This window comes from Scyliorhinus canicula, chromosome 13 (assembly GCF_902713615.1).
Source record: "Scyliorhinus canicula chromosome 13, sScyCan1.1, whole genome shotgun sequence".
NCBI lineage: Eukaryota > Metazoa > Chordata > Chondrichthyes > Carcharhiniformes > Scyliorhinidae > Scyliorhinus > Scyliorhinus canicula.
In genome coordinates this window covers 66,483,911-66,500,327 of record NC_052158.1, presented here as the reverse complement: position 1 = coordinate 66,500,327, position 16,417 = coordinate 66,483,911, and the positions used below count along the sequence as shown (strand labels likewise).

The 16,417-nt window shown below is 46.4% G+C and overlaps 1 protein-coding gene across 1 annotated transcript in view; it reads right to left on the bottom strand.

Moving 5' to 3' along the window:
* Nucleotides 1-16,417, bottom strand: part of LOC119976585 (anoctamin-7-like) — a 208,071-nt gene that overhangs the window by 106,794 nt on the left and 84,860 nt on the right. Inside the window, exons 5-8 of the mRNA XM_038817188.1 lie at nt 13,866-13,973; nt 6,120-6,256; nt 3,797-3,854; nt 376-486 (exon numbers count right to left, since the gene is read on the bottom strand). Coding sequence (XP_038673116.1) covers nt 376-486; nt 3,797-3,854; nt 6,120-6,256; nt 13,866-13,973 — 414 coding nt within the window. The remainder of the gene's footprint in view (nt 1-375; nt 487-3,796; nt 3,855-6,119; nt 6,257-13,865; nt 13,974-16,417) is intronic.

The following is a 16,417-nucleotide window of genomic DNA, read 5'->3' as shown; positions in this document are numbered from 1 at the left end:
CGCTCAGGATGGAAGTTGTGGACAGAAGGGCAAATTCCCAAACTCACAGGTTGGGTGGGATCAAGGTGGCTGCTCGGTACATGGAAAAGGATGATGCGGAAAGTGGATAACTGCTCAGCACGTCACTGCACCAATGCACCAACTCCCCAAACAAGCCAGTAAGTTTATTTCACTCATCCAATAGCACTTCAAATTCTTGCATGGCCCGCTTAAAGAATTTCCAGGCCTTTCTCATGTTTTTAGACACTTTTTTGGATAGCCGGAATTGAGGTACTGTGCCTAAATTTCGAAGATGTGTGACCTGTCAGTTAAAGTATTTCTGATGTTTGGAGCTAGAACTCAAACTCAAACTCAAAAGCAAAGTAAAACTCTTACATCATGAAGGGGAAATGCCGCTGAAAGCACGTTGCCATTTAACAGGTTGGTGATACCAATCTGAGCCTTCTTCCGACGTCCGTATTTAGTCCTCGCTAATATTTCATTAACCTGCCCAAGTGAGAACAAGGGTGACGAAGATCAGAATCAGATAAAATCCAGCTGATAAAGAAGCCAAGGTGGGACAAGACCCGGGGTAGAGTTTCCCCGAATATCGGCAAATATCTGAAGGCACCAAACCTAGCCAGCACCTTAGTGTTTTGAAGATCGGGCCGCCAAAAGTGAACCATGAACCCCCCCCTCCCCTCCCTCCCTCACACACGGCCTGAGCACTGCCTTTGTTATATAGTGCCCAGGTAATGCCAGGGTGGCTAGTGCCTGGGTCGTGTTAGAGGACAGTGCCTGGGCAGAGCTGGGATGAGGGCAATGACCAGGGAGCACCACGGGTCGGAAGTGCCCTGGTAGTACTGGGGAGGGGCAATGCCCAGCATTGGAGGGCAATGCCCAAAATGCACTGTGGGGGGTAGGTGCCCGGACAGTACCAGGGAGGGGCAGTGGCCAGCTTGCGCTGGAGGGGGGCAGGGGGGAGTAGTGCTTAGGTAGCAATGGGAGGGCAGTGCCCAGGCAGCATTGGGGAGGACAGTGCCCAGGTAGTGCCCAGGAGTTGTGCCCAAGAGTTGTGCCCAAGTAGTGCCTGCACATTAACCGCTCCTCCCTGAGCAATGTACTCCCTGACCTCCTCTGAAAAGTCTGCTCCCCAGGTCCGTGCCTTGGGAGACCATACCACTGTGAATGGCCTTTCTTATGGGAGGAAGTTGGGGATATGATTCGGGCGTAGAGGCATGATAAGGAGATAGTAAAGAATGGAAATGATGTTCCTGATGTTCAACATCGGGAATCCCGTTACATCACTGGCAGGGGGTGGGAACAATCGCATCACACTTTTACATTGGTGTGAAACACGATTTGGGCCTCTTGCGTGATTTCCTGTTCCCGTCGCCAAACGCGCCTAATAGTAATCAACCAATTCCTTCCTGAAAAGGCTATTTTAATGTAAATATTAAGACCCAGATTTAATACCCATTTTAAAATGAGGATTTCAGCCCTCAGGTCAGGATAAAACACACAACTTCAACAGAGACACAAATAGCCTGACACATGCATAAACTCATTGGAGATAAAAACAAAATTTTTACTAAGCAAGATGAAAATGCTATTGTTCTAATAAACATATTTTCAAAGACAGTTTGACATTAAGAAATGAGCTGTACCAGTAATCTAGGTCAAGGTTAAGTAAGCACCATAGCAACATGAAGGCACCATTGTTCATAATGTGGATAAAGCAAAGTCAGCAGAAAACCAGTAAAAACCAGTCTTGATAATAGCACAGAATCGCATTCCATAACATACACAAATATTCAAACATGAAACATTCAAAACTTATGTTGCACATTAAGGATTGACAGTTAACCATCGAATCAAATGTATTTGATTCTAACCCAAACCAATTAGAACGACATAGAGGTGTAGACAGATGGCTCTAGACTAATAAGACTCTCCTTAAACATAGTGGTCCTTACGGCCACCTTTATCCAGGATCATTCTATACTTTGATCTAACTACTCGTTATCTCTATTTTCATATTTTCACTTTCCACTCTAACTCTTGAAGTAAATGCAAGCTGTTTTGCCGTAAGCAAGAAAACATTTCTGTATTATTTAAAAGTTAAATTGTGTATAAGTTACTTCTCTTTAAGTCCTTTTGCTAGCCGGACTTTATTGAGAACGGATTTAAGTTTCTCTCAATTGTAATCAAATAGAGGTAATAAAAGATTCTTGTTTGCATTCGAGAAGTTTAACTCAAATTGCTATTGAGTTTTAGTGTCGCAAGACCTCACTAAATCTGCATGGTAGATCTCTTCAGCGCCTGAACACAATGGGAGCGGAAAATCTCGGTCCCCGTCGTTGGGGGATTCAATAACCTACACAGGGCGGGTTCGATTGTTTTCCCTGTGTGGCTCAAGGTGCATGAGCACCTCCCCGCTAACTACGGAGCTGCTAACCATGCTAAAAAAAGGTCAGCCAAATAGAAACTGACCGACAGAGAGGGAGAACCCGGTGAGATTCAACCGGGCCCTGTGTAAATAGTATGTTCTTAGAAGTAAACTTCTTCTTTTGTTTACTTGTCTGACTCCCCTCGCCTTTATTAAAGGGGGCAGCAGCTCACACTCACGAGCACTGAGATTCAGACTTCCAAAAGGCCAAGCTGAGGTCAGATTTATCTTGTGCCACTGAACTCAGTGTGTGTGGGAGCACTCTCACATCTCCTTCATCAGAAGCTACACACGCAGAAGCCTGACAGGACGAACGTCAGCCTTCTTACATCACAACATTGTCCCTTGAACATTACTAAGTAACAAACATAAATGAACAGGGAATGAGCATGGTCATTTGTTGAGTCTGCACGTTTTATTTAAATTAATTTATGGGATATGGGCGTCGCTGGCTATGCCAACATTTATTGCCCATCTCTAGTTGCCTCTTGAATCGCTACAGTCCTTGAGGTGTAGGTCCACCCACTGTGCTGTTAGGGAGGGAGTTCCAGTATTTTGTCCCAGCAACAGTGAAGGAGCGGCGATATATTTCCAAGTCAGGATGGTGAGTGACTTGGAGTGGAACCTCTAGGTGGTGGGGTTCCCAGGTATCTGCTGCTCTTGTCCTTCTAGATGGTAGTGGTCATGGGTTTGGAAGGTGCTGTCTAAGGAACCTTGGTGAGTTACTGCAGATGGTACACATGTGTGCCACTGTTCGTCGATGGTGGAAGGTTTGAATGTTTGTGGAATGAGGAGCAATCAAACGGGCTGCTTTGTCCTGGATGGTATTGAGGTTCTTGAGTGTTGGAGCTACACTCATCCAGGCAAGTGCAGAGTATTCCATTACACTCCTGACTTGTGACTTGTGGATGGTGGACAGGCTTTGGGGTGGGGTCAGGAGGTGAGTTACTCGCTGTAGAATTCCTAGCCTTTGACCTGCCCTGGTAGCCACAGTATTAATGTGGCTCGTTCAGTTTAGTTTCTGATCAATGGTAACCCCCCAGGATGTTGATTGTGGGGGTTTGAGCATTTGCAGCATTTTACAAAACTGCAGACAATTACCCATTATTTACAGGCATTCAATTCACAGTAATACTGCTCCAAAACTAACAATGCTTGAATAAAAAACAGATGCAGCTTAAAGAACCAACATCATTACTGACAACTTGAATTAAACGTTCATATCACAAGGAATAAATGTAACTTCATCATCATTTCCCCAACCACCGGGTCATATTGATAGCCAATAGGTATTGAATGCAGTGGATAGTTTGGAGTTGGCCAGCCTGTACCAGGAGGGACAGGTCACTTGGAGAGCCCGGTACTTACTATCTGATGCCGCTGTGTGTTGGTGAAGAAATCCTCTTGGTTTTCACTGTACAAATACCTGCACAGAAAATATCAGCAGTAATTAATTCTCTCCTAACTTCCCTAAAGCGTGAAACCATACTGAATACACAAAACCAATAACACAACAATGCCATCACACAAAAACAAAACAACATTACATGACACTAAAGTACAGCACATATGAGCAAAATGGAATGCAATAGCATAACACCAACAGAAACTCCACAGCAACAGATTGGGCAGTGTTTAATGGAAGTGATGGTGTCTCGGCACAAGCTGGGGAGCCGGCGGCAGCCTTGCATTACCTCTCTTAGGGAATACCAACAGGTGAAGTGCTACTGCATAGGGGTGGGCATTTTCAGCTTGTGACCGAGCGTCATTGAAATTTCACTAAGACCGTTGCTCTTCAGTCTTACTGAACCTTGATGAGGCTTTGCATCCCTCTGACAGACTTTGACAGTCAGCAACGTTTAAATGCAAACAATTTATTGACAACTATTTACAAAGACCTCAGGGGAAACATATGGTATTCAGGGCATGTACTATCCTGCATCTACGGGTAGCACGGTGGCGCAGTGGTTAGCACTGCTGCCTCACAGCGCCAGGGACCGGGTTAGATTCCGACCTGGGATGACTGTTGGAATTTGCACATTGTCTGCAGAAGGTTTCTCCGGGTGCTACAGTTTCCTCCCATAGTCCAAAGATGTGCAGGTTCGGTGGATTGGCCTGCTAAATTGCCCCTTAGTGTCCAAAGATTAGGTGGGGTTACGGGGATAGAGCAGGGGAGAGGGCCTAGGTAAGATACTCTTTCAAGAGGGTCGGTGCAGACTTGATAGGCCAAATGGCCTCCTTCTGCACTGTAGAGATTCTATGGATTCTACTTCTCTAAGAGCCTCTTAATCATCTGACTAAAATAGATTTATCACAATACATCTGTGGGGGTTGTTGTCAATTTTAATGTCAATTACATTGTTAGGGGAGGCAGTGGCGAAGTGGTAATGTCGCTGGACAAGTAACCCAGAGACCCAGAGTCATGTTCTGGGTTCGAGTCCTGCCATGGCAGATGGTGAAATTTGAATTCATTAGAAATAAATCTGGAATTAGAAGTCTAAAGGTGGCCATAGAACTATTGCCGATTGTCGTAAAATCCCATCTGGTTCACTAATGGGGCTGGTTTAGCTCACTCGGCTAAATCGCTGGCTTTTAAAACAGACCAAGCAGGCCAGCAGCACGGTTCGATTCCTGTACCAGCCTCCCCGGACAGGCGCCGGAATGTGGCGACTAGGGGCTTTTCACAGTAACTTCATTGAAGCCTACTTGTGACAATAAGCGATTTTCATTTCATTTCATTAATGTCCTTTAGGGAAGGAAATCTGCATTCCTTACCCGGTCAGGCCTACATGTGATTCCAGACCCACAGCAATATGGTTGACTCTTAATTATCCTCAGGGATGGGCAATAAATGCTGGTCCAGCCAGCGAGGCCCACATCCCATAAACTGATAAAAAAAAACACAAGTGAAGCGTATTTGAACACATATACATAAGGGATGGCTGGGTGTGTGCAAGGATAATGGGCGGTATGGCAGCACAGTGGTAGTACAATTGTTTCACAGCTCCGGGGTCCCGGATTCGACTCCAAGCTTGGGTCACTATGTGTGAACTTTGCACATTCTCGCTGTGTCTGCGTGAGTTTCCTCCAGGTGCTCCGGTTTCCTCCCACAGTCCAACAGTCCAAAGATGTGCAGGTTAGGTGGATTGGTCATGCTAAATTGCCCTCAGGTTAGGTGGGGTTACGAGGACAGAGTAGAGGTGTGGGCTTAAGTAGGGTGCTCTTTCCAAGAGCCGGTGCAGACTTGATGGTCCGAATGGCCTCCTTCTGCACTGTAAATCCTATGATTCTATGATTCTCTGATTGTTGATACTGAACTAAGGCAATTAACTCTCGCAATAAGGAAAGGCTCTATCTCTTAGTTTTGACCACCAACTAGCACTTGCTGTGGGTAAATTGGTAACCTTGTTTCTGACATTGCAACAGTGTCTACACTTTCAAAGTATTTCATTGGGTTGGAACACCCTGGGCACTATCAAAATGCAAGGTCGGGATCTTCTGGTCCTGTCTGCCCTAAGGCCAGAAGTTCCTGCCCGATGCCAACGGAGCTTTTAATGGTCCCTCAAAGTGTTCATCCCATTCTGTGATGTTTCCCACGGCGAGCTGGACCAGAACATATACCCCCCCAAGTCTTTCTTCCCATCTATCACATGGTGGCTCAACATTTTCATGGAATCCATTTCGTACAGACCTTTCAAACTTGGAGAGGCGAAATGCGCAGGTTAAATATTCTATGGGGTTGTTCGGAATACCTTCATACATGATATTATACATTCTCAGCTTCGAGAGTAACGCCTCTGACCAATTGGTGCAAGAATGTACTGATGCCTGAAAGAAACAATAGTTAAAATTAATAAAACTGTAGCCTAGTCAGATACCTACACCCCAAGCTGTCTAGTTCAACCAACACTCAGCACAGCTGCCCCAAAATCACATTGCAGCTCAGGCTACATTTTTTACAATTTTTTTTAAAATTTAGAGTACCCAATTCATTTTTTTCCACTTAAGGGGCAATTTAGCGTGGCCAATCCACCTACCCTGCACATCTTTGGGTTGTGGGGGTGAAACCCACGCAAACACGGGGAGAATGTGCAAACTCCACTCAGGCAGTGACCCATAGCCGGGATCGAACCTGGGACCTCGGCGCCGCGAGGCAGCAGTGCTAACCACTGCGCCACCGTACTGCCACCTTTTTTTACAATTGTGATGACGATTGTTCTACGTTAGTCCCATCAATCCCAATGAGCTTCACTCCTCACAACAGGAACAATTAATTCACCACTTTCCGTTCAGGTGCACTGTGTCCCTTTTATTTGATATAGAACTGCCAATTCCCGAAGCTCTAATTCTTTCCATGTCTCCCTCTGCCTTTCTAAACCCATCTTTTATTCAATGTCTCAAAATCTTTCACACTGCCCACTGGCCCCAGTGCTAATGTCTCTCAAGCTGTTCTAGTTGAGTCTGTTTGGCTGGGTGAGGAGGAGGCAAGAAGTGAAAGGCCGGGCCGGATGTGAGTGATGCCAACACGCCTGCCCCGATTGCACCATTTCCTCAAACCCTTTTGACCAACAAACTACCAGCTGGCAGGGAATCCAGCCAGCACTGCTGATTTGCTAGTGAGAGACGAGCAAGAGTGCAGCGAGGCAGGCGCAGTGAAGAGGTGATTGTTGCCATGACGAACGGAAGTCTATATTGTCTCTCCCCATCCTTTCTGCCAAAATGAAATGAAATGAAATGAAAATCGCTTATTGTCACGAGAAGGCTTCAATGAAGTTACTGTGAAAAGCCCCTAGTCGCCACATTCCGGCGCCTCTTCGGGGAGGCTGGTACGGGATTTGAACCGTGCTGCTGGCCTGCCTTGGTCTGCTTTTTAAAAGCCAGCGATTTAGCCCAGTGTGCTAAACCCCTAAATGCACCACTTCACACTTGCGCAGTGCTAAATTCCGTCTGTCACTCTGCCTGTCGATTCTGCTAGCCTCTCTATGACCTGAGACAGCTGATTGACATCCTCCTCACTGTTTGCCACTCCTCAAGTTTGGTGTAATCGGCAAACTGATATTTTTCTCTATATTCCAATTTCGAACTGATATACATAATTTCAAGAAAGCCACGGTCCTGGGACTGACCCATCGCTGTTTACCATTTTCCAGGCTGAAAAACACTCACATAGAATTACATAGAATTTACAGTGCAGAAGGAGGCCATTCGGCCCATCGAGTCTGCACCGGCTCTTGGAAAGAGCACCCTACCCAAGGTTAACACCTCCACCCTGTCCCCATAACCCAGTACCCCACCCAACACTAAGGGCAATTTTGGACACTAAGGGCAATTTATCATGGCCAATCCACCTAACCTGCACATCTTTGGACTGTGTGAAGAAACCGGAGTACCCGGAGGAAACCCACGCACACACGGGGAGGATGTGCAGACTCCACACAGACAGCGGCCCAAGCCGGAATCGAACCTGGGACCCTGGAGCTGTGAAGCGATTGTGCTATCCACAATGCTACCGTGCTGCCACTACCACACCCACCACAACTTGCTGCCTTCTGTCCCTTAACTGATTTTTAAATCCCAATTGACACTGACCATCCTCATTCCGTGAGCCACAAATTCGTGAGCCAATCTTTTAGGTGCTACTTTGTCAAAAGCGTTCTTAAAATCCGCATAGACAGCATCCACCATATCACCTTCATTAACTTTTGCTGTTACTTCATCAAAAAATCAATTAGTCAAACACAGTGGGCCTTTTACAAATCCATCCACCCCCCAGCTCCTCGGTTGTAGCTCTCCTTTGTGTCTGCAGCCAAACTGCTTCTTTTATAACTGCCTTCCTGTTGATGGTGTCTCCAGCTCAATGGTCGTCAGGTCACATGAGCCCGTATTTCTTATTATCCAAAAAAATGACAATTGATCACTTCACAATTGATGCAAACTCTTAAAACTCTTAAAAAATAGTATCATATCACACTCAAATTCCCCACAGATGTATTAATGTATAGATGTTATGTATATGTTTCTTGATGATGTTTTATTTTACTGATTTATTTTTAATTTGACCAAACATTCTTAAAAACAATTATACATCCCACCGACTTTTTAAATGAATTACAAATGGTGCTTACTGTACTACTTCTATGTTAGAGATCGCCATAAACCCTCTATCCTTAATTAACTCAACCCTCTCCAAGTACCTGTTTATTTTGCTCCCTTATTATTGTTTCTAAAACATTATCCACCACTGATGTTGAATTAACTGGCCTTTGCTCAGACTGTCCTTATGTATACAATTTCTTGAATACGGGTGTCACATTTGCTGCTCTCCAATCCACTGACACTTTCATTTAGCAACCCGGGATGCAAGTCATCTGGATTAGGTAACCTATCCACACTAAGCCATCCCTATCAATTTTCACCTCATCCATTAACTCTACCCTCTCTACATTGGCCTTTAACTTAACGGCTAGAATATAAAGGGAAGGAGGTTATGCTACAGTTGTACATGTTTGGGAGAGATGAAGGTGGAGTGGTAATGTCACTGGACTCGTGATCCAGAGGCCCAGGCTAATGTTCGTGGGACAGGGGTTCAAATCCCAACATCGTTGCAATGGAATTTAAATTTAATGCATAAATCTGGAATATAAGTCTAGACTCAGTAATGGTGGTCATGAGAACTATCACCTGGGTTACTCATGCTCTTTATCGTAGATCATGGAATCTACAGTGCAGAAGGAGGCCATTCGGCCCATCGAGTCTGCACCGGCCCTTGGAAAGAGCACCCCAACCAAGCCCACACCTCCACTCTATCCCCGTAACCCAGTCACCCCACCTAACCTTTTTGGACACTAAGGGCAATTTATCATGGCTAATCCACCTAACCTGCACATCTTTCGACTGTGGGAGGAAACCGGAGCACCCTACTATGGCACGGGGAGAACGTGAAGACTCCACACAGACAGTGACCCAAGCCGGGAATCAAACCTGGGACCCTGGAGCTGTGAAGCAACGGTGCTAACCACTGTGCTACTGTGCTGCCCACAATACAATTCCCTGTTGTATAATGGTGCCTCATTGAGCACCATGTTGCGGCCGGCTGTGTTGTCTTAATGTTAAGACATTGAGACTTGTATGTCTAAACATCAACCATTTATTGTTAATCTTGAACTATTTACAAATCCCAGTTACTGCAATGCATGGTGCTGTTCCTGCATGCATGCTGCTTCCCGAGCGTTCTCTATGAATGTCTTACCATGTAGTTCTGTGCATCATACCATGGACGGTACTATTCTCCAGACCCATACTAATCCTTGCTCTGTCAAGAAATTCTATATTATACTGGCATGCACACAATATCACCATATAGCCTACATGGGGCTCCTACCCACAACAGCGCTGTGTCTCTTAATTGCTCTCCTAACTGGCCTAGCAAACACGTAGTTCAAAGGCAATTAGGGATGGGCAACAAATGAGGCCTTGTCAGTGACACACACATCCCATAGAAGAATAAACAAAAAAAAGTTAGAAACCATTTAGAGTTGTGTATTGAGTTCCTTCCTGAACCTCAAGAAGGATATATTGACCTTGGAGAGGGATGCACAGATTCAGCAGAATGATTGGGGACTTAGAGAATTTGTGACAACGTTTAACTTGGAAGTAGTACAGTAAGGGACATCTGTAATTTCATTCAATGTTCTGTGGGATCTGTAATTTTTTTGTTTGAAAAGTACTTATAGGAGTTGATATCAATTGTAAAGAGGTCAAGTGAAATGTTCTTGAATAATAGAAAATACTTGTTCATGTGACCTGGCAACCCTTGACCTGGAGGCAGCTTGAACAGGAAGCAACTTAAGGAAGAAGCCATGTGGCTGGCAGACACAAAGGAGAGCTACAATCAAGGGAGCTGGAGGGTGAAGACAATCAGAGCACTGCACAGATGCAAACACAAAGAGAAAGCAGACAGGAACACAAAATATTAAAGAGAAAACAAGAAAATCGCTCTCAGAAAGAAAAGGAGACAGGATCTACCTGTGTGAGCTGGTCAAAACGACCTAAAACCTGAGAAGCTTTGAGAATAGCTCTGGGATGCTATAGAGCTGGGTGTTTTCCCAGGAGTAGCCAAACCATGAACCAGGTTGGTCAGTTGAAAGGGAACTCTAGAAAGTTACACCATCAGGATTGTCATAGCCCGAGGGAGAGAGATGTTGTAGACGTGTGCCTCGCTGATGATAATCAGACTCGTGAAGCTCAGAGATAAATCGATTGTTGGATAGCACTACAGACCTACCCTGCATGAATAAGGAACAGCATATTGGGGAGCTGTGTTGATACGTAATACCATGCATGCTGAAGAGGATTGCTTGTGGTTGCATTAGATTAATATTTGCTGTATGGATTAAAGTGAAATTTACCAATCTATTTAAATGACCTGATTCTGATTCCTGATGCCTGATTCTTTATGTTTATTGACATTCGGCGCAATCGAACGGCCTTGTCATGTCCGATGCTGTAATGTGACGAGGCTGTTAAATCTCGCGAGATCACGACACTTGGGATGTCTCACGAGATCTAACAAGATCTCACGAGACGTTTTGAGATCTCGCACTCGCTTGGTGAGATCCAGATTTACATACATAATTGCGCCATTTCCTTTTTGGGGGTCAGTTGTTACGTTTGGTTATTTTGGTTCCTGGATTGCCTATCGGGGTAATAACATGTTTATTTACCAGGACGGGCTTGTATTCTATTGAGTGTACAAGCTTGGGGGGGGGGGGGGGGGGGGGGGGGGGAGGTCCTGCAGTCAGCATCACAGTGACACAGTCTGGGAACAGCATCCTGCAGTCAGCATCACAGTGACACAGTCTGGGAACAGCATCCTGCAGTCAGCATCACAGTGAGGCAGTCTGGGAACAGTGCCCTGCAGTCAGCATCACAGTGAAGCACTCTGGGAACAGCATCCTGCAGTCAGCATCACAGTGAAGCAGTCTGGGAATGGAATCCTGCAGTCTGTATTACAGTGAAGCAGTCTCAGAACAGCATCCTGCAGTCAGCATCACAGTGAGGCAGTCTGGGAACAGTGCCCTGCAGTCAGCATCACAGTGAAGCAGTCTGGGAACAGCATCCTGCAGTCAGCATCACAGTGAAGCAGTCTGGGAACAGCATCCTGCAGTCAGCATCACAGTGAAGCAGTCTGGGAACAGCATCCTGCAGTCAGCATCACAGTGAAGCAGTCTGGGAACAGCGTCCTCGAGCCAACATCATAGTGAAGCACTCTGGGAATAGCGTCCTGCATTCAGCATCGCAGTGAAGCAGTCTGGGAACAGCGCCCTGCAGTCAGCATCGCAGTGAAGCAGTCAGGGAACAGTGCCCAGCAGTCAGCATCGCAGTGAAGCAGTCTGGGAACAGCGCCCTGCAGTCAGCATCACAGTGAAGCAGTCTGGGAACAGCATCCTGCAGTCAGCATCACAGTGAAGCAGTCTGGGAACAGCATCCTGCAGTCAGCATCATAGTGAAGCAGTGTGGGAACAGCATCCTGCAGTCAGGATCGCAGTGAAGCAGTCTGGGAATGGAATTCTGCAGTCAGTATTACAGTGAAGCAGTCTGGGAACAGTGTCCTACAGTCAGCATCGCAGTGAAGCAGTCTGGGAACAGCGTCCTGCAGTCAGCATCACAGTGAAGCAGTCTGGGAACAGCATCCTGCAGTCAGCATCATAGTGAAGCAGTCTGGGAACAGCATCCTGCAGTCAGCATCGCAGTGAAGCAGTCTGGGAACAGCATCCTGCAGTCAGCATCGCAGTGAAGCAGTCTGGGAACAGCATCCTGCAGTCAGCATCATAGTGAAGCAGTCTGGGAACAGCGTCCTGCAGTCAGCATCATAGTGAAGCAGTCTGGGAACAGCGTCCTGCAGTCAGCATCACAGTGAAGCAGTCTGGGAACAGCATCCTGCAGTCAGCATCCCAGTGAAGCAGTCTGAGAATGGTGTAGTGCAGTCAGCATCACAGTGAAGCAGTCTGGGAACAGCATCCTGCAGTCAGCATCGCAGTGAAAAAGTCTGGGAACCGCATCCTGCAGTCAGCATCACAGTGAAGCAGTCTGGGAACTACAACCTGCAGTCAGCATCACAGTGAAGCAGCCTGGGAACTACAACCTGCAGTCAGCATCACAGTGAAGCACTCTGGGAACAGCGTCCTGCAGTCAGCATCACAGTGAAGCAGTCAGGGAACAGCGTCCTGCAGTCAGCATTGCAGTGAAGCAGTCAGGGAACAGCGCCCTGCAGTCAGCATTGCAGTGAATCACTCTGGGAAGAGTGTCCTGCAGTCAGCATCGCAATCATGCATTCTGGGAACAGTGTCCTGTAATCAGCATCCTAATGAAGAAGTCTGGAAACAGCAAAGAAGTGGCATAAGGAATCCAACTCAGATAAGTGTGAGGTGATGCATTTAGGGAAGTCAAACAGTAAAAGGGAATATTCAATAAATGGGAATATGCTGAGAGGGAGTAGATGAAATGAGAGATCTTGGTGTGCAAGTGCACAGGTACCTGAAGGTAGCAGTACAGATAGATAAGATTGTAAAGAAGGTATGCTCTCCTTCATTGGCATACAGAAGTGGGGATATAATGATGGGACTGTATAAGGTGAGGCCACAACTGAAGGATTGTGCACAGTTCTGTTTGTTTCAAACACTAGATTTCGGAGCACTGCTCCTTCCTCAGGTTAATCATGTGCTCCGAAAGCTAGTGTTTGAAACAAACCTGTTGGACTTTAACCTGGTGTTGTAAGACTTCTTACTGTGCCCACCCCAGTCCAATGCCGGCATCTCCACATCAAGAATAAGCATGATAGCAGTCCAATATCCAAATATACCACCAGGTCTTTGCCTCACGTGGGGTGGGTTTCACTCTCACAAATCAAAGCTCCAGTAAACCCAGAGCAAAATGTAAAGGGTAGATTCCGGCCAGGTCTCCACTTCTTCAACTTAATCTCTGTGCCTGTTTAATACAACCAGGGAGTAATTTAGCTTTATTCATTTGTGGGATGTGGGTGTCACTGACTAGGGCCAGCATTTATGCCCATCCCTAATTGCCCCTGATAGCGTTGAGCTGCATTTTTGGAACCGCTGCAGTCCATGAGGTGTAGGTACACCCACAGAGCAGTTAGGGAGGGAGATCCAGGAATTTGACCCAGCGACAGTGAAGGAACGGTGATATATTTCCGAGCCAGCAGGGAGATGTTCCCAGGTATCTGCTACCCTTGTCTTTCTGGATGATAATGGTCATGGCTTTGGAAGGTGCTACATGAGGACCAGTAATGACCAGTGGCATCAGCCCCACTATCTTAAGGAAAGAAAAGGACAAAAGTTGTAAGTAATGAAAACTGAAGTTGAAGTTAAACGCAAAGACACCCAGTAATTAAATACCGAGCCTTTTCCGATTCACTCACCTGCAGAGGGACAAGGAGCCCCATATTCTCCGCTAAATCGCAGAGGACTTTCCATGGAACATTCAGCACGACGTAATGGATCGTCTGCTTCTGACTCTGTGACTCATGCTGTAGAGAGATAAATACAAACAAAGACCAGTTAATCTCCTCCAGCCCCACTATCCTAGGATATCTGCATTCCTCTGATTCTGGCTTCTTGAGTATCCCTGGTGTAAATCAGCAAACCATTGACGGTCGTCCCTTTCATTGTCTAGTCCCGACACTGCAATTCCCTTCCTAAATCTCTCCACTTGTCTGTCCCCCGCTGCTCCTGTACGACGTTCCTTCAAACCTACATCTTTGACCAAGCTTTTGCTCATACCCTCTGACATCTCTTCATGGAACTCGGTGTCAGATTTTGTTTGATAATGTTCCTGTGAATCGCTTTTGTTATGTAAAAGTTGCTGTATAAGTATGTAATTGTCGTAACCCAGGACTTAAACCCTCCTGGCTCAGGCCTAATCCAAATGATATTCTAAAAACTGTTGTCTTGCCAAAATTTTTCATTGTGTACTCATCATGGCAAACAGAAGGGGCTGAATTCTCCGTCGACGGGATTCTCCATTTTGCCGAAAGCCCGGGGCTTTCCTGATGGCGTGGGGCTGCCCCACAATGGGAAACCCATTAGCCAGCCGGCGAAACGGAGAATCCGACAGCGTGCCGAATCAGAATTCTGGTGCGGCAGGATGGAGAATCCCGCCCATAAATGCCAAAAAGGAATGTGGCTAAATGTTTTTAGAAAGACAGGGTTTAACGTTTATGGGGAAAGGTGGAAGGGGAGGGGGTGGGGGGCTCTTTCATAGAACTGTCAGAGGTACCAGCGACTGATTGGTCTCCTTCTGTGCAAGAACCTTCCAAGGGCAATCGCCGAACAAGTTGGAGAATGACCTTTCCTTATCTGAGGGCAGAATTCCCTTCATGAGAACTTTGTCCCATGAGGAATTCACTTGGGATGCTGTCCACATGTGCGCCTAGATTAGTTTTAAAGTACTTTACGAGTTCGGGGCAGCATGATGGCACAGTGGTTAGCACTGCTGCCTCACGGAACTGAGGTCCCAGGTTTGATCCCGGCCCTGGGTCACTGTCCGTGTGAAGTTTGCACATTCTCCCCGTGTTTGCGTGGGTCTCGCCCCCACAACCCAAAAAGATGCGCAGAATGGGTGAATTGGCCATGCTAAATCACCCCTTAATTGGGAAAAAAAAGAATTGGGTACTCTAAATTTATAAAGAAAAAAGCATAAAGTAATTTATGAGTGTGGGCATTGCTGGCTAGGCCAGCATTTATTGTCCATCCCTCGTTGCCCTTCAGAAGGTGGTGGTCAGTTGCCTTCTTGAACCGCTGCAGTGCCTGAGGTGTAGGTACACCCACAGTGCTGTTAGGGAGGGAGTTCAAGTTTGACCCAGTGACAGTGAAAGTACAGCGAAATGTTTCCAAGTCAGGGTGGTGAGTGACTTGAAGAGGAACCTCCAGGTGATGGTGTTCCCAGGTGCTGCCCTTGGCACTTCTCGATGGTAGTGGTCATGGGTTTGGAAGGCGCTGTCCAAGGGGCCTTGGTGAGTTCCTACAGTGCACCTTGTAGATGGTACACACGGCTGTGAGTGTTCATTAGTGGTGGCGGGATTGAATATTTGTTGATGGGGTGCTAATTAAGCGAGATGTTTTGTCCTGGATAATGTTGAACTTCTTCAGTGTTATTGGAGCTCACTCATCCAGGCAAGTGGAGAGTATTCCGTCACACTCATGATTGCACCTTTTAGATGGTGGACAGGCTTTGGGGGCCAGGTTGCCAGTTACTTGGCAAAGTATTCCCAGCCTCTGACCTGCTCTGGTGTAGCTACAGTATTAAGGTGGCTAGTCCAGTTCAGTTTCTGGTCAATGGTAAGCCCCTGGATGTTGATTGTGGGGGGTTCAGCGATGGTAATGCCATTGACTGTCAAGGGCGATGGTTAGATCTTCTTGTGTAGGAGATGGTCATTGCCTGCCACTTGTGCGTGCAAATGTAACTTGCCACTTGTCAGCCCAAGTCTGGATATTGTCCAGGCTTTGCTGCATTTGGACATGGACATGGTTTGCAGGCTATCTTTATATATTTGCCTTTATAAATAGAGGCATAGGATACAAACATGAGGAAGTTATGAAAAACCTTTATAAAACATTGGTTCCGCCTCAACTGGAGTATTGTGTGCAGTTCTGGGCACCACACCAAGAAGGTTGTGAGCCTGCGCAAAAAGGTTTCACAAGAATAGTTCCAGGGATGAGCGAGCTATTTCCCCCTGTAGATAAATTGGAAAATCGGGGACTGTTCTTGGAGAAGAGAAGATTTAAAACATAGAACATACAGTGCAGAAGAAGGCCATTCGGCCCAACGAGTCTGCACCGACCCACTTAAGCCCTCACTTCCACCCTATCCCCGTAACCCAGTAACCCCTCTTAACCTTTTTGGTCACAATGGGCAATTTATCGTGGCGAATCCACCTAACCTGCACATCTTTGGACTGTGGGAGGAAACCGG